We start from the raw sequence: 23804 nt of genomic DNA, 5'->3' as shown, positions 1-23804 counted from the left end.
TACCCTCCAAGACCTTCAGCAGGAAACACCCCAGCTCTGGTTTATTATTTTGTAAAACAAAATAAATGTACACCAGTATTAGCAATACGTTATTGGTGCAAAACGAAGGGCTGGGACTCTTGGAGGAATGGGTGTCAGGAAGGGTGGTTGCATCTTGTAAAGACAGGAGCAATGTGGAGTGGTTTTATAGCAGTGAAGTGGTGTGTGTCTTCCTACTGTGTGACTGCTTTCTCTCTCAAGCAGTTTTTGCACAGCACGGGCGCCTGGGCTGGTGGCAGAGTAGCAGGAATGGAAAGTCCTCTTCTGCAAGAGCTGTGAGCTCCCGTGAGCAAAGCAAGGATCTACCTCTTGTGCACCTACGTCCCATCAGCCTAGCTTTGGTTTTCCTTATCATTGAGCAATTAAGGGCAGTTATTAAGGCAAGCCCGAGTTCAGATAAGAGGTGGCAGAGCCTGGCTGGAACTTTGCCCTGGACAGCTGCCATCACCCCTGTCCTTTGAGAGCAGGCACAGCTCTGCCCGCCCTTTAGCTCCGGGGCCCGAGCAGGCCTGCTCTGAGCGACGGTCCCTCTCGGCTGAAGACCCGCGCCTGGGCCGAAGCCGGTAACGCGGAGGGCGAGAGCCCCGGGGCCTCCCCGGCCGGGGCGGCGGCTCCGGCGGGGGCTGCTGCGCTCCGCCCCCACGGGAGGGCCCGGCGCTGCCCCGCCCCGCCCGGGGAGCGCGGGGCTGGCGGGACGGGACGGGACGGGCCGGGCAGCAGCAGCAGGATGGGGCTGGAGCTGTACCTGGACCTGCTCTCGCAGCCCTGCCGGGCGCTCTACATCTTCGCCCGGAGCAACAACATCCCCTTCGAGTTCAAGCAGGTGGAGCTGATGAAGGGTGAGCAGGGCCGGGGGGTGGCAGGGGCTTGTGGCGGCGCTGGGGGGTCCTCTGCCGCCCGCCCCTGGGTCAGCAGGGCGCCCAGCTGCTGCCCCCGCCGCTGCGCGCGGCCGCGCTGGGACCCCGGGCTCCCCCCGCCGCTCCCGGGCAATCTGTTCGTTACCAGCCCGCGCCCTCGCAGAGCCGCGCCGCGGGTGGGAGCGCGTTACTCAATCATCCCCACCAGTGCGAGATGCTGCAAGAGGGTGGGGTGGCCCTCCAGCTGCAGAAAAACAAGATGTCAAGGACCTAATTTTCTGTAGAAACCCTGACTTTTAAGTAGCAGTCTCGGTGCCTGCGCTGCTCTGCAACAAATATGACTCTGCAAAGGTGTGCGATATCTTTTATATCGGCCCCACCCCAGCAGAAAATGGGTCTCTGAAAAAAGGAACGCTTTTCTGAGAAGAAGCGCTCAGGATGTGCTAGGTCTGAGGCTATTCCCCATTTAGATGGGAAACAAAAAGCAACAGAGATGGGAGGTTGACGTATGGGCGAGGACAGCCGAGGTGTGTGGTTCTTGCTCTCTAATTCAACTTCCTTAGAAAACTGCGCTCCAGTAAGCAGCAGCGGTTGCTGCAGAGCAGCTTTTCTCCTCCTCTTAGCAGGGCTCAACAGCCTCTTGGGAAGGGTCCTCGTGCACAGAGCTTGCTGATGTCCCCCCGCGTATAGGTAGGGCAGGACAGCCAGCCACCCCTTTGGGGGTTTCATTGGGTCAAGCTGTTTGTGGTCATTTTGAGAGGGCTGAGGACAGGCTTGCAAAGACAGTGAAGGCAGTGGAGTGAGACAGCACAGCTGCCAGGGATCTGAATGCTGAGAAATGAAGAAGGGAAGGTGGTTTAGTTTGTATTAAAACCAACTGGTAATTGGTAGGAGCCTGCCCAAGAGGTATCATGTGTTTTCACCAAAGGATGCCCAAAGATCTGTTTCTTCTTTCTTTGTAACTGAAGCTGGTAAAAGCTATCCTTCAACCTTTCCAGAGCTCTGCTGGATTTGAAATTAAGATAATGTATTGGGCATAAAAATGCCTTGGCAAGTAATGCTTAAAAACAATGAAAGATGAAAAGGCTCCTGGGGCTGAAATTGATAAAGGAACAAAAGAGGCTCCAGCCTGTGACTCAAAGAAACCTCAGGCGTGTTGCGGTTTAGTCTCTGGGTGTTCCCCTGCACAATTTAGCTGTGCATTGATTGCACCTTACTGCAGCTTTCCTCCGACCTGTCTCAGTCTTTCCTTTCCTTTCCTCAGGAAAAAATTGTTGCTATTGTTTGTAGCTGGGGGCAGGCTCATCTAGTGTCCTTCCCCTTCTTTCCCAATAAATAAACTGTTGTGGTGAGACACTGGTGCAAAGGAGAGGAGACTGGCAGGCAAGCAACGAGAGCATCAAGGAGAATGGAACCACTGAAATACAGGTATTGGGGAGCTGAGAGGAAGGAAAGTGAATTAAATCACAGTTTCCCAGTGATCTGTGCCCTGTGGCATCAGCATTTACTTTTGGTCAGTGGATTTAAGATGAGTAATTTGGCTTACGGGAATGCTAGAGGTGCGTCCCATTCCTGCAGCGTGTGTACCTCCCACGCTGTGGGGAAGCACCCCTGGTACCTGCAGCTGGGTTAGCTCAGGATCCAGCTGCTCAGCAGTCGGGTATGGGCACACTGGCTCCTGAACGAGCACTCGCTCGGGGATACAGAGCGCTGGCTTCGCTGCACTAGTACCCATCACTGCTCGGTATGTAAGGACCAGGTGAGGGAACATATACTCAGATCTGAGCTGGTGGGTTAAATGTGTCCCCCCACAAAAGCTCTTGGCCCCCCCGTAGGATAGGTCTCAAGGAAACGGGTAGAAAGAGTGAGAACGGATAGAAATCACACGACACTTGGGGGACACCTGAGGACCTGGAATCTGCACACCTTGTGTAGGAAATCCCAGTGTCTTTTTGAAAAGGGATGGGGGAGATGAGCTGTGAGCCAAATGACAGGGGAATAGTCACAAATCAGGTTTGCCAAGTACTGGGAAAACTAAAATAATTTCCAGAGAATCTCCTCTGGTGCAGAGATTCTCAGGTGACTCACATAGCAGGACATGGCACGGGGTTAGATGTTAGGGAAGCTTGAATACAGAGGTACACACATATGAAGCCAGGGGCTGGAAAAGGCTGGCACAAATGAGTCACATAAAACAAGGCTTCTGGGACTGGGTTCAAACGTAATGAAGCATGCTGAGACCTCAGATGAACAAAGCACCTTCTCCTGTCAAGTTCGCTCCGCCTGCCTTTCAGGGCAGGGAGGCTAAAAGATAGCTTAGACCTTGATTTGCTCTGATAAAGGATATGCAAAACCCACAGAAAGAGCTGATTGATAGATTTGTAATAAAGTACCCATGGCTTTATATGGAATCGTAGAAATTTATTTTCATCTGAGGACTAAAAAGAGTTGAATATTAATTACATTATCCTCCAAAAAAAAAAAAAAATAACCCTTGCTTTCTTACTGTCCTTGTGGTTCATGTTTCTGATACCGAGATCCCTTTCCTCGAAGGCGCTCGGTGTTCACTCTGGGTTTGTACAGGACAGGTACCTCCAGGCACGAGCTTAGAGCTGACAGAGCCCTGAGTTTACGAGTGCTGCTGGTATGAAAGGACTCTTAACCATTCTGACCTTTGTCAAGAGGTTGTTCTGCTATGCAGGCAATAAGCAAGTAAGCTGACATCATAGGGCAAACCTTGTATTCACCCTGTGGCACTTTTTGATTGCTTATAAACTTAAACAAGACTGTATTTGTGCAATCAAAACCAGGAACTGGAGGCCAGATGGTCCCCACAGTCTCCTCAGGTGTTTGCCGACAGGTCCTGAGCATCACTGCCAAGTAAAACTTCTCATTTCCCTCCTCAGGGCAGCACAGGACGGAGGAGTTCCGGAAGGTGAATGTCCTGATGAAGGTGCCTGCCCTAAGGGATGGTTCTTTCACCTTAGCAGAGAGGTGAGGCTCAAATAAGCTCAAACCCCTACTGCAGTATTGTTTATCCTAATGCTTGGATTCTGCCAGTGCACTGTTCGGTTTCTACGGGGACTCCAGTAGTTGTTTGCCTCCTTCCTATCTGTTCCACTTGTATATAAAATAAACCCGTGTTTCAAGAGAAGCTTTCTCATGTAAGCAACTCAAACAGCATTGATCGTGGAAAAATCTGTGAGCTCCTGCTTGGAGCTAGCTTGCATGTGGGCAGTGTTTCTAAGCCAAAATACCTGTCCATGTGTCCTGCTGTCTGCCTTCAGCTGGAGGCTGTAGGTCAGTGCAGTAAATCTGACGCAAGGCACCCGCTGCTGGATGGCCGGGCAATACAAAGCTCTGACTTGGTATAAACTCATTCTGTGGCTCATACTTGCTCAAAAATGTTGATGGGGTAACAGTACCAGCAGGCCACGTCTGTCTCGCTGGGCTGATAGATAATTGCTGTCCACAAGCAGCCAGTCAGGCCAGCACAAACTCTCTCATGTGCTGTGCCTAGCTGGCAATTGCGTGTCCTGCGCTTTTGCTTGACTCAGATCAGGTTTGTCTTGCTGCTGGTCCAGCAGTGCAAAATTTGGGGGAAGAAGAAAGGATAAGGTGCTTTAATCTCAGATGACCAGCTCACCCGTCTGCCTTGCTCTCTGGGCAGCATTGCAATCCTCCTGTACCTGGCCCGGAAATTCAAGACTCCTGATCACTGGTACCCATCTGACCTGCAGAAGAGGGCTAGGGTTGATGAGTACCTGTCATGGCAGCACGTCAACATTCGTGGGAAGGGGAGCAAGCTGTTCTTAACTAAGGTAAGACCATTATATACCAAAAACTAAGTGCTAAGAGCTGTGAGTGCAATGGCCCAGGAACTACCTCCTGTGCGCAGGGCTTTTCTAAGCAAATGTACAAGCCAGGTGACAGATAGGAACAAAACTAGATCTGGAATTGACGTGGCTGCTCAGCCGAGCCTAACTGAAGTGGCCTGAATACTTCATGCTGCAGCCACAGCTCTGGGCATGCACTGAGATCCAGAGCAAATTCGTCCTGGGTGAGCAGCTAACACCAGACACAGCTCACTGCCTTCTGCCCAGCTTCATGGAAAGAACGAACCTCCCGTTGGAAAACAAAATGCAGTTGCTTGCAGATGATGCAGCCTTCCTTTGAGAGGAGACTCTCGTGGTTGAAATTTCAGACTTTCTAGGGAGGAGACAAGGACAGGCAGGAATTAATGACTGACATTAATGTTAATCTGCCAAAGGAGATCAGCAGTACCAGTTGTTCTCGTGCATGGCTGGTGAGGGATCCTTAGAAGAAAGCAGTTTGGAGGGAAATATGTAAGAAGCAACCTGTTTCTTCTCCCTGCCAGGTGCTGCTGCCTCTCCTCACAGGCCAGCCGCTTCCTCCAGAGAAACTGGAAGGTGTTACTGAAGAGCTGAACGTTGTCCTGAAGCAGTTTGAGGAGAAGTTCTTGCAGGACAAGCCCTTCATCGCAGGCAGTGAGATCTCCCTGGCAGACCTTGTAGCACTGGTGGAGCTCATGCAGGTAAGCATCAACCCCAGCACTGTTGGACATGCAAGCTGGGTTGTGGGCAGGCCAGGCCAAGGTGTGGCTGCAGCACCACCACCTCTTTAATGGCAGATCTTTCTCCCTGCGGTTTACTCCTTAGCGGAGTTAAATCTTGTTCCTTTTTGACTTTGACCATAACAGAGTTTGCCAGGGAACACCTACTTTGAGACAGTTCTCTCTATGGAAGTATGGACAAAATTCCTCAGAAAAAAGATAAATTAAAACTAGGCAGAGAAAGTACAGATATTTGGAAGAGCTGTGTCGGTGTGCATGGACCTCTGTGTTCTGCATTAGACAGTTTTGGGTAGGCTGTGGCAGTGCTCTTCTGCTGCACATCCCAGGGGACAGCAGCTGCTGAGGATGACACCACTTGCTTCCTGCTAGCTAAGCACCAGAGATGAACTCCACCTAATGTGACAACTGTCTGCTGCCTTGAGCCAAAAGCATATCCGTGCTTCATTCTGGTCCCGTCCCTGGTAAACGTGTTGTTTGACTCACTCCCGGGTTCTCTTGCTCTCTCTCTCTGCAGCCTGTAGGTGCTGGCTACGACCTCTTTGAGGAGAGGCCGAAGTTAGCAGAGTGGCGCAGGCGGGTGGAAGAGGCGGTGGGGAAGCAGCTCTTCCAGGAAGCCCATGAAGGGATCTTGAATGCCAAGAACTTGACTGCTGATAAGATTGCACCTGAACTGCTGGAGCATTTCAAGCACCAGCTCCTAAAGCAGGCCAGCCAGAATTAGGGGGTTATACTTCAAGTAAAATGGATTATTTTGTGCAGGCTTTTTGTAGTATTTCAGCATTTCTTCTAAAAATCATACAGAAACACCGTTCCACAAAATGCACTTCAATCACAGCCTTTCTGCAACTTAGAAGGGAAAAAAACTACATCTTAAACAGATTGCAGTGAGCTGCTTTCCTCTCTTGTCCACTAAAGGTATGTGAGCTGTAGCCCTATAGGCTTTTCTTTCTTGCTCCGACACCACTGGATCTGCTTGAGGACAGAGGCGATTCGGTTCGTGTGGGAACTGGGGCCAGTCAGAACTGCCCTCTCCATCCCTGTTTTGAGTTTTCCAGGTCACAGCACCATAGAAGGGGCAAAGGTTTCCTGAGAGTATGGCAGAGCCATGGCTTTCACTTTGCAACACGCTCAGGTGGAAGAGTAGTAAAGTAAATGCTCTTTAGTAAAGAGGTGGGTCAGGACCCAGCCCTTGGCGGGGACCCTGCCAGGACTCTTAGAGCACTGGCCACTAGAGGCTGCGCATCACCTGTGGGAGCAAAGGGACACAGCGCCTAGGAGCAGGGGGGCTGTGCAGGTACCCAAGTGAGGCCTCCAGCTTCTGGGAAGGACGGGGTTAGCCCCGTGAATAAAGATCCTCAACCATAGACTCATGCCGTACTTTACAAAGAACAGCCTGCACAGTTGAGAAAAGCTGCTTTTCTAGGTGAAGCTGCTGCCAACCACACGGTCTCCCTCCGCAAACCGTATCGGTGCTCTTGTCCTTTCCCCAGAGCGGCTTTGTCAGCTCCGTGGAAGCCATTCAAGCCAGGCTCTCTCTGATGAGCGCTGCCGTGGCTGGGCCAGCGTTGGTGGCAGAGGAAGTTGTGCTGGCCAGCCCTGGGGTGAGCGGAGTCCACAGTGTATGAGCTGAGTAATGCCTCAAATACAGTTAATGTTCCACTACTCTTCTGTCATCTCAGATGCTCCAGTAAAGTTAATGGTTACACTTGCCACATGTTGTAGCTCTGTTTGGATTTGTAAACAGGATTTGGAAGGAAGCGGCCACTGACTCATCCTCCACACCTGTGCAGCACCCTTCACAACCTCGCGCCTGTGTCCCTTTGTACCCCTCCTGCCTTCCTGTCCTGTCCCTGTGACCTTCCATTTCCAGGTACGAGCCATGAGGAGTGTTCCAGTTTGCAGAACTGGTTTTTTCCCTCCTTGTTAAGCTCTGGTTGTATCTGGAAGTCCGTTTGTCTCTGCTGGTTACACCAGCCACCAGAGATGGCTGCATAGCACGCTGGGTGTGAGCTGTCTGTCAGTCATCTTAATGCAAGTCAAGTTACTACAGTGCTCAGAAAAGGTGAAAGTAGCTGCTCAAACCAGTCTCACACATCCTTTCAGCTGGACCTACTGGTTTTGGGGAGTGAGCCAGTTACCTCTTCTGTGTTTGTTTCCTGAGTAAACCTGCCGTGAACCCTTTGGTTCACAGGGGCACCATAAACCACAGCTTGCAACACACGTCCCTGCGGGCTGAGCTAAAGCAGCCAAGCAGGCCAGTCCCTTTTACTTTCCGTTCTTCCAACCTGCAGGAAATCCTAAATGTCAGCGGGGAAAAAGCAGATTTGCCCCCAAACTCTTTCAGTTTCAGTGCTGACACAGGCAGAGGATATTTGTCTTCTTACCTGATATTTTTTATTGGTAAGTTTGTTGAGGAGAGCCTATTGCACTCCAGTCGGCAAAGTCGGTCACAGCAGCTTTCTTCTCGCCCTGAGAGTGCTTGCATGGTGGTGCCCGAGCAGCAACCCCTGTAGGCGCTGCACTGCTGCTCTGCTGTAGCAGCTTGCCTGCAGTGCTAAACCTAACGAAAATGGCCTGTTTACACTGTACCGCCAACCACTTCCTTTCTTCTATAACCTGCAGCTTACCACAGCCACCAGCTGGGCTTCTGCGCACCGCTGGAATAAAACAGGTTGTTCTTTGCTACCTCAGTGTAGCTGCCCAACCTCACTGCACTCTCGTTAGCACGTTTGTACTTTGCCTAACTTCCAGATTGCTGACCTCCAACTTCTCCCTTTTTTGTAGAGAGCAAACCTCCTCCTACCAGCACAATAAATTCCTCACACAGCTTCTGTTCAAGTAGAGGCAGAGCAGAGAAACCATCAAAACCAAAAGCCTAATCTTGACAGACCTCAAACTGGGCTTGGTGGCAGAGCCCTTCTTGATACACATCTCCCTGCAGAATCTCGAGATAGGGCTGCTGTGCATGCAGAACCATTGCATGAGCCAAAGCAAATAAAGTGTCTTTTTTTTTTCTTATTTATGATACTTGCGGTGCAAAAGCTCCCTGTTAGAGAGTCTTGAGCCAATATTCTGCTTGTTTGAATAAGGCACAAGTTCCTTAAACATCACCCATTGTGTGCTCCTGCAAGGACGGCTGCCTTCAAAAACAAGTTGGAACTGTGTTCTGAGCTCGTTGTCTGGTGCTCCTCTGCTGCCAGTGTCACAAAGGATAAACACACAGATCAGCTACCGCCTCACTCCAGCACGGTCGTGGTGACAGGAGGAGATTTTAAATTGTTTTTCCCATAGTCTTCTCTGTCTGCCCTAAGCCCGTCTGAACTGTAGGTTCACTCTCCCAATGAAGCTGTGTGTGCCGTGACCAGTCGCATTTTGGGCCTTTCTCCTGTCCTACATGCAGGACAAAGCACCTCCCCAGAGTAACTCCTTCAATAGCAATAGAGCTGTACAAGAGATAAATCTGCCTTGCTGGTTTTTTCGCTCTAAATCGTGGAGATAAGGCATCTCGTCCTTGTACTTTGCCTTTTGCTGTCCCTCCACCTCCCCCATGTTGTTCGTTTGTGTCATTTGATCTCAGCTGGTTCCAGCTCCTAGATTGAGAGCCCCAAGCGCTGCCTGCCAAAACCCAACAGGTTGTGCAAGAGTTTTGCCTGCCTCAGTGCAAGGTCTGTTTGGTGTCCACTCCCCCTTCACCTGAATACGGGAGGGCTTACACCTCCAGTGACAGTTTAATGTGCTGTTCTGATTCAATTTCCTCAATTCTTGCCAGGGGCTATTTGGAAATAGGTGAGAGCCTGTGATTTCTAGAGTAAAATGAAGCTGGGATACACAAAATGGGGGGAATGTTTAAAAAACAGATACATATCCTGAGACATTTTCTAAACGATTAAGAAATAAACTGCAAAACTTACTGCATTTTTTCTGTGTTGTTCCTGTTTCCAAAAATTGGAAAGGGAAAGCTGATAGACAAAGTACAGGGAGGAAAAACGGCCTTTGAGGTGATGGTGCCAAATGAAAATACAGTGCTGGAAGCACTAGCCTAGAGCCAGGAATAATGCAATCAAATTACATACAACACGACCAGATGAAAATATCCCTTTGGTTGTGTGAGCTGTGCAGTGCAGTCAGCAAATTGGAGAAAAACTTAAGGAAGGAACATTTCCAGGAGGCATATGAAAAGATCTTTGAAGTCCAGATAGGACTAATGGATCAATTGAACCGTAAATAAAGGAGCAAAGCGAACCCACGCTGCTAATCTTGCTACCCACCACTGAGAGCAATGAACTCTTCTCAGTGATCCCTCAAAGTAGGGACATGCAACCATTTGGAAGCACAAAGACTTCTCGGACTATTACCTGTGCAGAGCCACATTCACGCTCCTTTTCTCCGTTCCCTTAACATTTAAGATTTCTTTGCACTGAAGGAGTTTGACATGAACTCAAGCACCTGCCACAATATGAGCCTTCATCTCCGGCGTGTTGGTGCTGCGTGCAGGTGCTCTAGAGGCTAAACTGTACTTCAGGGGCGCTGAAGTGTGTGTGTACACAGCCCCTCTCCCTATTCTGGCCAAGAAACTGCAAAAATCTTACCGTGCAGTTTCTAGATCTGAACAGTGACTCTGAAAATAGGTGTGTGGTGCAGCGAACACAATACTAAATGTTGAGGTGCAGCTTGTTCACCAGACTCTGGCAGACTAATCAGTCTAACAGTAATCCCCGTTCCTGAGGAGTTCTCAGAGAAGTCTTGCCAAAGGAAGCACCTGAAAGTGTTCCCGTTGGTGATTTATCCAGTCAATGAGCTCCCAGCTTAGTATCCCAAGCCTTTTCACCACCCTTTGTAATCATCCTTTAGGCAAGTAAAAGAGCAACTGATCCTCCAGTTCCCTCTCCCTGAGGTTCCTGTGGCTCTTTCCAAGGATTTGTGCGTGACATACAAGTTCTCTGGCCCAGCGCTGATAAAAGGGTGTCAGCTGAGCCGAGGTGGGTTTGACTGGGGGTGACTTTGCTCTGAGTGGTTCAGCTGCTCTATCTTCCAGAGTCCCAGAAGTTCCTGTACTCAACCAGCACGTCACCTTCCCTGAATCACAGAGCTGTGAAACGCTGTGGGCTCCCTGCAAGGGCTTGAATTCAGTCTTCTTTGGTTCTCTTCTGCTTGTATGGAAATCTGAAATGACAAATACCAGTGAGAGGAAAGCCACCTGACTGTGAGTATGCAGAGGTAGTGCCTGCAGAGAAGTCCTCCACGCTTCACTGCCATTCAGGCGTCACCTCGCAGTGCTGGGCAGAGACTATGTGACCAAAGAATTATCTTCTGAACTGAAAACCTGAGATCTAGTGGTGCAAGATTAATGCTGGCTTAGAGATGTCGTGCAAGGGCCCTGTTTGCAGCGTGACACATCCCTGCAGGACCGTGTTACAAAAACAAGCATTTACCCTGTGAGAGCCGGGGTGGGATGCTGTGGGTGAAAGTGGCCTCCCAAGCCCCCATGGCATCAGCCAAGGCTGTGGAGGGGAACGACGGCTCCCGCTCCCTCAGTGCTTAGTACCAACCGCTCTTTTGAGGTTGGTAATTTACCATTACTCCTGGGTTACCTCGTTTTCCTGAAGCTGGGCTATAGGCAGAGTGCCAGCCCTAGCGTGGCCAGGGCTGCCTAACCTTGTGGGATGGGGAGCCCTGTCCCCCCCCCAGACCTCGGCCGTGCCTCGCTGCCCCTGCCGCGGCCGGGGAAGGCTCTCCTGGGGGCCTGCGGCATTTTCCCATCCTCGTCCCGCAGAAGACTTTTGCCCCGAGGACCCCCAAGGCGCAGACCCCGCTACCCCCACGGGCCGCGCCTGCCCCTCGCACCAGGGGAGGCCGGAGCCCCGCGCCGCCGCCGGCCGCTGCCGCCTCCCCTCAGCGCCGCCGCCCGCCGAGGGCGCGTCCCCCGCCCGGCGCAGCCCGGGGGAGGGCACCGCCCGCCCGCGCACGGCTCGGCCCCCGCCTGCCCGCGCGGGGCGGCTCCGGGCGGCCGGCGACAGAGCCGCGGCAGCCTCCCCGCGGGACGGGCCGGGCCGGGCCGGGCGGCGGCAGCAGGATGGGGCTGGAGCTGTACCTGGACCTGCTCTCGCAGCCCTGCCGCTCCATCTACATCTTCGCCCGGAGCAACAACATTCCCTTCGAGTTCAAGCACGTGGAGCTCTTCAAAGGTGGGACGGGCACGGCCGCCCGCCCGCCGCCGAGCTGCCCCGGAGGCGGTGGTGGGCGGCGGGGCCGGGGCGGGCCGCAGCCCGCCGGGGGCCGCGGGCTCAGCGCCCCTCTCTTGGCTCTTGGCAGACTCGGTGCTGGGGAAGAAGCCGGCGGCGGGGAGCGGCGCGGAGCAGCCCCGCGCAGGTGAGGGGAGGCGAGGGGAGGGTCCTCCCGCAGCGGGCACCGGCCCCCGCGGGCGTCCGTCCTGTCAGGCCGGGCCCGTTCCCGGGCGGCGCTGGGTGCCTGGCGGCAGCCCCGCGGGCAGGGAGGGGACAGGCCGCGCTCCGGGGCGCTGGCAGCACCCGGCGCTGTAACACGATCCCCGGGCGGGGGCTGCCGGGGCCGGGCCGAGCCCCCGGGCGCTGGCAGCGCCGAGCGCCGCGCTGTGCCCCGGCCGCGACCTTTGGGCAGAAGGGCCCACCGGAGCGCGCAGCCCGCCGGCGGGGTTTGCTGTCGCGGCCCCAGAGGAGCCCCTTCGCCCCTCCGACAGTGGAGCAGGAGCGTCCTTCGGCCCGGTCATGGCCCCTCCAGCTGGGCGCTCTGAACAGCATCCCACCGCCTCCTTTCACTCTCCTGCCCTGAGCTGCCGCTTCTCTGGGAACTGAGGAGCTATTGAGCCGGTTTGGACTGTTCCCCCAGGGAACTTCAGTTCAGTCCGTTCCAGATCAGTGGAGATGTCAGATCAGTGGAGGGTCCCCTCCTGCTGAGGCAACGTCAGCCCGTGTTTGGGGAGGCTCAATCTCAGCCGAAGGAGGAAACGCTTGAACCCTGGCAGCTAGCAAAATGCTGGAGCTAGTGGAAGCGAGAGATACCCTTTTGTGAGAGGGATGCAGAGATCAGAGGAGGCTTATCTGTGGTCTCACCCTGGTGTCCTCTCCAGACAGGGTCCCATCCTGCCTGGCTGGGGTGAAACAGGTCAAGCCTGCCCAGACTTGCACTCCAGAGCTGAATCCGCTCCCGGCCCCTGGAAGCTCTGCTTGGCCCATTGGGAGGGAAGGACTAGCTCCTCGGGTAACCTGAGCGATTTTAAATACTTGCTCTGCCAAGGGCCCTGAATACAATGGTTTGACCATGCAGCTCTTATTCCCAGAGCGGTCTCATAGCTGTGTTGCATCTATTTTTGTGGATCCCCAAGGAATGTTCCTCCAGCCATTTCTAGCAAATTAGTCACAGTGACAGCCGAGGAGTGCTCTGGGAATGGTGTACTTAGAAACACTCAGCTGTTCAGACTTGTCCAACTGTATAAGATGATTAGTGCCCATTTACATATTGCATTTTCGTAGTAAATTGTTACTTTTTTCCCTATGGCAAAGCATAGCACTTGGAAATCCTTGGCTGAGGAGATAATTAGGCAGGGGCATGATTGGCAAATAGGCTGATTTTTTTTTTCCTTTCTACTTCTGTAAAATATTGTCCACTGCTCTTCTTACCCACCAGTAAATCTCCTTTCCTGCACTATGCCTTACACTTAAGAATTCTTCCTGTGTGCAGCATGCCCTGCTTTTTGGCAGTGTGTACTCTGCTTATTAAAGTTATTCCTCAAAGCCCAGCAATACACACAGTGTGTGTGTATATATATCCTTGGGGGACATCAAGAACTAATTACGCCACATGCAACTGATGTTAAACAGCACTGTAAGTCAAGTCAGCATCACAGGAATGATAAAGATGGGCCACCTCATAACCCTAAACAAAAAGGCTAGCTCTGCTTGCTGGAAGAGAGGCACAAGCTTAAACTCTGCTAAATGGCAAATACAAATATTGGTCTCTATTTTAATATAACAAGTGATCAGTCCACTGAAGCATCGTGGAGTTAGTGTTCATACCAAGGCTTTTATCAGTTTACAGCTCAGTGGCAGAGTCTCGGCACAGGTCTTTTGTGTCTGCACACAAAGACCCTGTACGAGCCAAAGCAAATAACGTGCCATCTCTGGGCTGCGGTGCAGTCTGTGTAGCAGTCACTGACCTACTGCCCAACCTGCTGTAATGACGTTAGTCCCATCAGTGGACTAATACGTTCAGTATTCCTTCTAGGACTGCTACGCGATGAAAGCAGGCTGAGATGTGATTCAGGCTGCCCTCACCCCCTGCTTCTCATATCGTTGTTTCTCAGTTGCCTGCTACCTTGGGTAATAAACACAGACAGCAGAACAACCAGACAGCTAGGTCTGAGAATTGACTGCTCATTAGTTGTAAGCATTATTGACTTGCAACTTTCTGCTGCATTTTTCCAAAGACTTCATGAACTGTACAGATCTCACCAGAGCTGAGTGTGTGATGACCACTGGCCTTTGAAGCCCTTCTAAAAGCACAGGACCAAGTGCCTTCCCAGAGCAACTTCTTGCATGACAGATTTACACAAATTTGCCTCACTGTTTTTATGATATAAATCATGGGCGTAAGGCACCTTGTCCTTGTACTTTGCCTGCTGGTTTGATGTTCGGGGATTTTTTTTTTTAATATTCAAGTTTCTCAGTTGTTAGGCTTAACTTGCACTTTCCGTCTGGCTCTTATTCTTAAGAAGCCCTTTCTTCTGGTTCTGTAAAACCTCTTACCCACCTAAGCTGGAGGCCACCATCACCACAGGTGGCCAGAGACATCTTCCAGTGAGATGGGAGACGTGGGTTTGAATCCCCTTAGCAGATGGATGTGAATCTTAGTCTCCAATGAAGCTACTTACACCAGAATTTTAAAAATCACTTCTCAGAGAAGAAACAAGGTAGAGGCTAGTCAGCTAAAAAGGAGAAGAGGGTGGTAGCGTTTGCTCTGCTTGATTTGTCTCATTATGTGAAATCAATATTGGAAAAGTAGTCTGTGATTTGTAGTGCAGCAACCTTCCTTTCTCCTACCCCTTCCCAAAGCCAACTGCAAATAAACTTGGTAGTCCAAAGGCTGGTTTTATTTCTTGGAGGCTATTTCCTGCTGAACTTTTGTCCGGGGAAGCAGTCACTGCCACTGCCTCCTGAATGGGGGCAAGTAGTTCTTGGGGATGTAGATCACTGTCTGTTAGTTAATGGCCCGTATGGTTTTTTTAACGAAGGGGTTTTTGTACAAGACCTCCTGCTGGTCATGCTGACTTGATCAGGATTTGCACCCTGGAATGTCATGTCTCCTTATAGAGAGCACTTAAGCAAAGCAAACGAACTCCTCACACCTTTTCTTACATAAGTGTTCCTGGACTTTTGTACAATTCCCTGGCATTTAACTGCTGACTGGCAAGTCCAGTGCCCGCAGTGGAAAACTGAAAACCTGATTAGATAGTCAGCTGTTAATGCCTCCAAACTCCAAGGGACTGTGGAGGTTAAACTCTTATGGGACGGTGTCTTCCTCCTGCATTTTCCTGACAGAGGTAGGTTGACATGCAGAGCCAGGAGTAATGCAGGGTGGAGGCATGTGAGCTTCCCTGCCCCTAGCGAATGTCCGTAGTGGCAGAATGAATTATTTCGTGAGTCTACTGTTGTATTGCTGACATTCATGTTTTTCCCATCTCAGCAAAAACTCTGGAAACATCCTCAGCTGTGTGTCTGCCGAGGGATCAGCTCTGTTGACAGCATTTGCTTTCTTTGTAAATGCTCAATTCCCTCTGCTCTTCAGAGACAAACAAACAGGAAAAAGATTTTGTTCCATGTGTCTATAAGCCAGCCGGGTTCTCCTTGATTAATTAGCCACTGCAGTGATCTCTGTGGGCACAAGGCTTTTCAGTTGCTTTCCATCATGACTCCATCCTAGCTACATTTACAAACTGCAGGAAAATTACTTTGTTTTGGTGTTGCCTGTGGGAACAGGAGCAGGAGTAGCAACCATCTGCCCTCCTTAGGATGCTCTGCATGCAAACTCAACTTTTCCAGACCCTGCTTCCTTGACAAATATTAAGTATTTTTAGCTGCTCAGTTATCTTCATCCTAACTTCTGTCTTTTTCCCTGCTGTCTCTAAAGCTATAGGACACACTGTTTTCAAGTCAGTTAGCTGTTCCTGGTTATCTGCCATAGTGTTTTCAATACCAGCACCTTCAGCATGGTATCTAAATGCCTCCTATGGAGTGATTTTTCAGTAAGTTTTGCAAGTATTACTAGTACCAGAATCAAGCAATGGAATTCCTGTATAGAAATATGAACTGCTCCATGCCACATGCCCAGCCTGAGCCGACTGCCCTCTGCAGATAGCTTTTACGCTGACTCTTCAATTTCATTACCTTTTAATTGTGAAATATGACCGTATAGGGAAAACCTAACACAGTTCACTGATTGCCCAGTTGGCTACAGGTATTTCATTTATCATTCACTGGCAGATACACTTCTAACCTCTGACTTGTCTGTTCCTGTTCTTAGGACCATCAAACAGTGAAGGAGCTGGCAAAGTCAGCCTCCTGAAGAAAGTACCAGCACTAAAGGATGGAGACTTCACCCTAGCAGAATGGTAAGAACTCAGTCCTTAGAATTCCTTGGGTACCAGTAATCCGTGCAGCATTTAGGATATGTCATTCCCGCTGAATGATTAAGGATCACAGAATTTATGAACATGTTGGTTATTTTTAATAGTATAACCTCATTTGCTCTGTTTCCATTTTCTGTTTGAATTATCTTTCAGAATATAAACAAATCAGCTGACTCAACTTCTTGATCTTACCATGAATGCACTTACATCAAAATGGGATTATAAACATTTCTGGGAAATGTTTAAAGCTTATAAAAATCCCTTTTACCCTAGGAAAAAAAAATCCCTTTTATCCTAGGAAAAAATTCTGTTTATCTGAATTAGTCATAAAGGCCAAGTGAACACCTAGAGAGATAAAATTTAGGTTTTACATTATAAGATTAATATGGAGACTGGTTAATGGTGTCATAATGCTGAAATAATTGAACTATACTAGTATCAGCATAGTAGGAGGGTCTGCATTTTCTTCCGTTTTGTCAGCACAGGATTTTCTGTGGCATCTCTTTTTGTAGTAACAGCCTACATATTGTTGCAGATGACTAAGATATTTTTCCATCTGACTTCTCCTGCCAATTAGTCAAAGTATAAACATCTGGACAAACACAAAAAGATTCTGTAGGCAGTCATTGCTGGGTCTTCCACTGTCTTCAGTGGAAGCTGGAGGCTAGAGACAGATCTGATGAAAAGGCAACATAACCCATTAGTTTCATTTAGTACACAAGCACATAAACACGCACAGGTCTCAGAGAGGTGGGTCAGAAGAGTCGAGGAACAAGTGGGGTTAACATTGCTAATAGATGATATGGAGGTTTATTGTTTGTTTACCACAGTACTGTCCAGCAGTACTCTGCACCGTGTAACAGTGCCGTGATTTTCCAGCAGGTTAAAGTTTTCATGGGAATTATGGTGATTAAGTGCCATCTCTGATGGCAACATGAATTAGATGCCTATATATGGTCCCTAGACTCCATCGGAAATCCTGATCTGAATGCTTTTTAGTGGAAGCAGCAAGTTCAGAAGGGGCAGAAGAGGGAGCAAAAGCATTGTGCATCATAACTCCGTGACCCCTTTCTTGTCTCTTGTTAATGTCTGAGCAGCACTGCCATTCTGCTGTATCTGAGTCGAAAGTATAACACTCCCGACCACTGGTACCCATCAGACATACGAAAACGGGCCCAGGTAGATGAATACCTCTCATGGCATCATGCTAACATCCGGGCTAATGCTCCTAAGACCATGTGGATCAAGGTAAGGAGACTGAATATTAAAATGTGAGTAAAGTGATGTTTTCCTGGCAGAATACTGGGCATTTGAACAGCCCCAGTTTGGAGAGAGTTTGTCACGCTGAAATAAAAAACCTAGGCCATTCCTAGCTGAGAGGAGCTGTCAGAGAGGGAGCTGTTCCTAACTGCTCAACGTCAGGATCTGGCAAAAGCAGCTTTGGTCATACTGTTTTTTTCCTTAAAGTAGGTCTGGTACAGAAGGTCTCAAAGCCCATGAGACTTCCATTGCCTGGACTTGTGAACGAATATGTAACAGATTGGATATTGCCTCCAAGAGCCTCCCCCTCACTGCACAGCTGTGCAAAGTGTGCACATAGGCAGAAGTTTTGCTTCTTTGGTGACCATGTGCTTTGTCGCTGGAAGCAGAGAGGCTTGCATACTTCATACAACAAGTCCCTGCAGCCCCATCAGGGTGGAAATCCAGAAAGAGTCTTCTGCTTCCAGCACACTTAGGTACTTCTCTGAAATGGGCTCAGGAGTAGACAGAATAGAGACACAGGGAGAATGGCAGAATTTCTTTATTCAGTGTGGTCAGATCTATTTACATTTAGGCAAAATTAAGAGAATCACCCTCAGGCAGAAAATCATTTAGTATCAGATGAATCTGCTGGACACCGATTCCCAGCCAACTCCCCAGGCAGTTAATGCAACTATCCTTAGAGAGGCCCACGTGCAAACAGAGCCCTGCAAGTACAGCTGTGGTATGCAATTTCAGATGAAATCAGGGTTGCCAGTAAACAGGCAAGAACTTCACTCTTCCTTTGTAAAGTTTGCCCTTGTTTGTGCCTAACAAAACATATCAGGACTCATTTAGCTTTTTGATTTATTGCCATTTGAATTTTTGGCTAGAGAGCACAGAGAAGCAATTCATACATGAGTCAGATTCATACAAGAAGCAGTTTCTTCCAGTCTCTGCAGGCTGTTATTGCAGTGCTCCAAGGGAAAGAAATCCAGCTAATTGCTGCCGCTGATTAGATAACCCAGATACAGAAAAGGTCCTCAGAATAATTAAAATAGGGAAACTTATAAAGCCACCATGTAAGAGAAGATACAGAAGAGATACAGAAAAGAGATACAGAAAAGGAAGAACATGCTGTTTCAAGTGATTATACCCAGCGATCCCATCATACATAATTGGAATCACATAGGAAGAGAACTGGCCATGAATTTTCTGATGAAATAGATTCCACATGTATTTGACAAAAATCCTGGCTTGGATTAAGCAATTCCAACTTGAATTGTTGAATATACTAGCAGTAAGTAGAAATTCAGTCCACTCCCACCAGTGGGAATTTGTATCTTTAATTTTGCTTCTCTAAATAAACTATATTTCTTTAGCTGTGGTAGGTGGAGGCAGCATAGTTGTGAAACACTGAGAGCTCCGACGGTGCGTACACCTCTGTGAATGGTGAAAAATCTCACGGAAAGGCAACTACCTCCTGTGCCAGCAAGTCCGTGGAGACAAGGGCCACACTTATATGATTGCTCTGGAAAAATTTCTAGTGGTTTAAAGAATGATGCTTAGGAGGCCGCAGAAGGGCTGGTGTAAAAATGGTGCTTACCCACTCAGCCTCGCTGGCTGCTGTCACGCAGAGGAAGCCAGTGTGGATGCATTCCAGTCCCTCCTACGCTCCCTGCCACAGCCACCACCATGCCCTCCTTTCCATCACCCGGCAGGACAGGCAGCTGCCTGCCCGCCTCCAGCACCCAGTTACACAACAGGGTGGATAGCAAGGGTGGCTGGTGGGCAGGCAGCCTGCTGACCCGTCTTGGCAGGCTGTTGAAACGGAGGACATAGCAGGGGTGACTACGGCAGAGATTTGTCTTCCCTGGAGCTTTGTCTGTTTTTCTTTTGTAACCCACCAAGGTGGAGTGGGAGAGCACAACTGCAAGGCACAAAACAAGCTGAATCCTTGGCTTCATTCTGCACATTGCTGCCCGTTAGCTGGAGGTTACTGTCATGGCAGATAAGCCGCTTAGGACTGCTTGTGCGCTCTGTCCATGAGCTGCTTGGAACTGCAGCAGTCCCTGAAGCTCTCGCATCATCCTCTCCTGCAGCTTTGCTGCATGATCACTGACGATCATGAGTAGTTCACGGGGTATAACTTAAATGACTACCACCAGATCCATGAGAAGATGACCGACCGTACTCTTAAGTCCCTTCTCTTCTCAGGTGCTGATTCCCCTCTTCACAGGGCAGCCACTGCCCTCCGAGAAGCTCCAGGAGGTTATGGAGGGGCTGTCCACTTCCCTGAAGCAATTTGAGGAGAGGTTTCTGCAGGACAAGGCTTTTATCATCGGGAGCGAGATCTCTCTGGCAGATCTTGTGGCCATTGTGGAGCTGATGCAAGTGAGTGCTGGAGTGTGGTAAGGAGGTCTCAGCACAAGGGAAAACAGATGCTGCTGGGCAGGGAGGGGTGCAGCATGTGGTAACACTTCACTAGAAAGAGGGGTGAGGGCATATCTCGACAGAACTGGCCTAAGACAATGAGGAGAATATGGGAGTGGGTTCAGAAAACCAGTTAAAAAAAAAAAAAGCTGGCTGCAAAAAATCTCTTTTGTTTCTTTTCTCTAAAATACTTCTTCTCCTTCATTCTTTATCGTGACTTTATTTTTAACCTCCAGAGAAGGAGGTAATATATAAAAGTGAGAAGCAATAGCAGACAGGTCTGATGAAATCAGAAAATGATATAGGGATATTTATATCATACAAGAGTATTCTTCTTCAGATGGTACTTGCCTGTGCCATGTCTGGAAGATGCAAGACAATCTCAGACAGAGGCAACCAAGTCTGTTACAAACTGGTTGTTCTCTGCCAGACTGTCAGGGCCTGGATCCTGCAGCCCAGAAGTGATTCCTTCTCCCAGTTCTGTATCCCAGACACTGAAAAATAGCAGTTCTGCTTCTCTACAGCATTGTGTTGCAGAGAGTGGCACAGGCAGAAAGTAGAAGAGGGGTAGATTATGTCAACTAAGACATTAGTTCAATTAAACGCTTAGCGTTTTGTGCTGTGGTTTTGCTATATAATATAGCAGTCCATATTGCGGACTCTGCAGTTGTCCCTGGAACTGTCAGCCCACCACGTGTTCAATGCTGTAGCTGAAAATCACTCACAATAAGTGATAGTCATCTCTGCTGCTCATAGCGCTCAGGAATTGACTTGTAAATGCCCTTTAAAATACAGGCTAGCTTCTGTGTCCCCCAGATAGATACACCCGACCAGAGAAGATTTCCCTCCTTCCTAGTGCTCCTCTATGAGCTCTTCTTCATTTCTTTTCCTCTACCTGTACCTGCAGGTGCACTTTTGGTGCCTGTTGTCTTGGTGAAGAAGTGACTGCCCAATGCCTCACTGTTGCTTTCTCCCCCTTTCTGCAGCCTGTTGGAGTTGGTTGCGACGTCTTTGAAGACAGACCAAGGCTGATGGAGTGGCGCAGGCGGGTGGAGGATGCTGTGGGGAAAGAGCTGTTCTTCCAAGCCCATGAGATGATCCTCAATATCAAAGAACTGAGCAACATTCAAATTGATCCACAGCTGAAAGAGCATCTGGCACCTGTCTTGATGAAGATGTTGAAATGAATTAATCTATCATCTTACCATTTCCCCTGCCCTTTTTTTTTTTAACTTCTCTGACTTCCAGTTCTACATGTAACTGGAAAGAGCACTGTAATTCTAACACAGAAATTGCAGAGTGTTTCCGCCCTGCCAGGCCTTTCCTGTATCTCTGGGGGTGGAAGCTGGGGAAGGTTTAAGACCTGAAACATTAAATTTAAACAAAAGGCTGAGGCCCTACAGGTCACTTAACATGTATCTGGGTTTTATTTCAGTGTCAGTCTTCTCAGAGATGGTAGAGATGCGAACAGTATTGCCTAACAAAATTTGAGCCACCCTGCAAACTGGGAACATTAGAGAACTGTATAGGATGAGCGTTGTTTTCATGTGTTTTTAACATTTGCAGCTCCTTCTTAAGTGGCAAGCGCTGCAAAGCATGCCTGATCCTCACCTTCCCAGCACGTGTCCGCACAGACAAGTACAGCACAAAACTACAGGCAGTCACAAAAGTGAAAAAAGACATTGAATTTTTTTTTTTTAATTTTAAAGTTTCTTACTGCTGAGGCATCTTGTTTGACTGTCTGTGTACATTCCACACTTCTATTTGCCTTTAGGTTCCTGTGAGAAGTTTCTTCATATTCATCTACAACTGTGAATCTTCATAATTCTTCAGTTTAATCACTACTCTTCATTTCTGAAAGCCTGGGTTTCGTTAGTGCTTGGTCTGCCAGTACACGTGGCAGGGGCTGTTCTTGCAGGTTTGTGCAGTAGAGACCAAGCAACTTCAAAAAGCTGAGGGTGGCCACAGCCTTCGAATAGCTGTCTACCTAAAGTTCTCTGTTGATAATATATAGGGAATACACTGAAAGAATGCATTCACAGTGATTTCTTAAAATATGACAGCAATCAAATTGTTTTTTTCTGCGGGAATACTGTAATAGCAATCCACATTTCTCCTAGAAAATGCAGAGGGGAATAAATCTAGACGTGCTCTTCTCTGACTGTTTTGAATGGAAGTTCACCAAGTAAGTCACCCTGTGCAGCTGAAGTAATAAGAGAGATTTTGTGGCATTGAGCAACATATGCATCACAATAAAAGGGCAGAGAGTTGTTTTGGAGCTTTTGGGCTCTTTTTCTTGGCTGTGTTTATTTCTGGTTAGCTGTAGCTCAAATACAAAACCCTTTTGTACTGCAGCACAATTTATGAGGTAAAACAGAGAATCCAACCATTTCTAGTTTCTTCAGTTGAAAATAGCAAATTGTAAAGAATGCAGAAACTGGAATATATGTATCTGCATATTTCTGTTCGTAAGTAGTTGTTGCCCTTGAACCTTACCCTGAAATCCTTGCCCAAGAACACTTCCTGTAAGGAGTGAGACAAAATGAGTAAATAATTCAGGAATGGCTTCTCTTGCTAATCAAATAGCTTCTTTTCTTTCCAGTACTACCATGTCTTTGCTAGTGACATTTCTGCTGGTAAGTTCTATAAAACCTGATGTGTTCTGGTGATGTTTTTCACTAAGGTTTTAGTTCTAGGTACTACTAATTTAGTCCAGAGCGTAGGGAGATCTTTAAATTCCCTGTCTGGAAAGAGATTTCCATTGTATACTTCAGCTTGCATTAGCAGGAAATTTTGGTTTGTGATTATGTTCTCTATAAAGACAAGAGACCTGACTGAAGCTCCTGTCTTGTCATGAACCAAAAATATTAGAAACAGGCACACGTTTATTCCCACCTCTCATTTCTTCCCAAACAGTAGCTGAATAATATGTTTTTGTTGATGTTTTATTCACAAAATATTGTCTACAACTGAGTTAAATTTTACATGGGAAGTGGTTGATTTTTTTTTATAATTTTGAGAGTGGAATTGCTAAGTGGATGATGACACGTGCAAATATCTGCAGGAGGGGAAAAAAACTACCATGATTTTCCAAAGGCTGAGCATGTTTGAGAGTACTTGCTGCTGTGCTGTCCTCTCTTGGTTGTATGTTCATCCCCCTACAAGCATTTTAATCGCCTGCTCCAAGACAGAAACAAATAAAACAAATGTCTTTAGTTTAAAAACTGGGAGGCTGTGAACAATCTGCCATTCACATGGTGAACCATCAAGAGTGAAGGACAATGCATATCATTAAAGATGTTTGTGACAGCCCCATGTCCTGTTGTAATTGCTGACATCTGATACTTGAATCTTCTCTTTTCCTTTTGGAGGCCTTCTGATATGCTGGTTTCTTGTCATGTGGGTTTTTTTGGCCTTGGAATTGGAAGAGAGTTTTAGTATTTGAAGGAATGAGAGAGAAATAGAAAAATGGATCCTAGATGGTATCTTACCTGGAGGCAATGACTCCCAGCAATCAGGCAGTGGTAGGCTTGCACCTGAGGTTTGCAAGGTGGCTGAATACCCCCACTGTCTTCGTTTCGGTGACAAACTCGGGATCATCTCTTCTATTTACAAGATTCTATCTTTCTGTACATTTACCCTGGAATCTAACAGTTTTCCTGAGTTATTTCTTCTGCTTTCCTGGATTTGAAGGGAGGGTTTGTGTTACCGCTTGCTAGCGCAAGCACCCACCCCCTGCCAGCCTGCCATCTGGTTGGGTCTCTCTCTTCACAATCTCTCTCCTAGAAATCTTTTTCCAGTCTTATTGCTGGCTGGTTTAATCACACTGCTCCTCATGCCAGTATTGTCTTCATTAGCAGCAGTGAAGGCCAAGCAATTCCCCCAACAAAAAAATGAGCAAATTCCATCAGTTTTCATTAGGATTGTCTAGAACTGTAGAAAACCAAAAAGTCACGTTATACAGGGCCAATTTTCACAACAG

The 23804-nt window shown here is 48.5% G+C and overlaps 2 protein-coding genes across 2 annotated transcripts; both read left to right on the top strand.

The window, feature by feature from the left end:
* The first annotated feature begins 714 nt into the window (after positions 1-714).
* GSTT2B (glutathione S-transferase theta 2B) lies at positions 715-7204 on the top strand. The gene is made up of 5 exons (XM_075167917.1): positions 715-878; positions 3803-3890; positions 4567-4717; positions 5275-5451; positions 6005-7204. The coding sequence occupies exons 1-5, from the start codon at positions 767-769 to the stop codon at positions 6209-6211; spliced, it is 735 nt and encodes a 244-aa protein (XP_075024018.1). The 5' UTR covers positions 715-766; the 3' UTR covers positions 6212-7204.
* A 4287-nt stretch (positions 7205-11491) lies between these two features.
* On the top strand, positions 11492-23137 carry LOC142090275 (glutathione S-transferase theta-1). Its single transcript, XM_075167916.1, has 6 exons — positions 11492-11675; positions 11803-11859; positions 16045-16132; positions 17248-17398; positions 19607-19783; positions 20809-23137. Exons 1-6 carry the CDS (start codon positions 11564-11566, stop codon positions 21007-21009), a joined length of 786 nt encoding a protein of 261 aa, XP_075024017.1. The 5' UTR covers positions 11492-11563; the 3' UTR covers positions 21010-23137.
* Positions 23138-23804: the final 667 nt, after the last annotated feature.

This window comes from Calonectris borealis, chromosome 18 (genome assembly GCF_964195595.1).
Source record: "Calonectris borealis chromosome 18, bCalBor7.hap1.2, whole genome shotgun sequence".
Lineage (NCBI taxonomy): Eukaryota > Metazoa > Chordata > Aves > Procellariiformes > Procellariidae > Calonectris > Calonectris borealis.
The sequence above is the reverse complement of the archived record's forward strand: the minus strand, read 5'-3'. Positions and strand labels throughout refer to the sequence as shown.

Excerpts from the sequence above, each read along its gene's own strand:
- GSTT2B (XM_075167917.1), top strand. The coding sequence starts at position 767 with ATGGGGCTGGAGCTGTACCTGGACCTGCTCTCGCAGCCCTGCCGGGCG. Across the intron at positions 3,891-4,566 it reads TCTTTCACCTTAGCAGAGAG|CATTGCAATCCTCCTGTACC; the intron begins GTGAGGCTCAAA and ends CTCTCTGGGCAG. Across the intron at positions 5,452-6,004 it reads CACTGGTGGAGCTCATGCAG|CCTGTAGGTGCTGGCTACGA; the intron begins GTAAGCATCAAC and ends CTCTCTCTGCAG.
- LOC142090275 (XM_075167916.1), top strand. The coding sequence starts at position 11,564 with ATGGGGCTGGAGCTGTACCTGGACCTGCTCTCGCAGCCCTGCCGCTCC. Across the intron at positions 16,133-17,247 it reads GACTTCACCCTAGCAGAATG|CACTGCCATTCTGCTGTATC; the intron begins GTAAGAACTCAG and ends ATGTCTGAGCAG. Across the intron at positions 17,399-19,606 it reads CTAAGACCATGTGGATCAAG|GTGCTGATTCCCCTCTTCAC; the intron begins GTAAGGAGACTG and ends TTCTCTTCTCAG.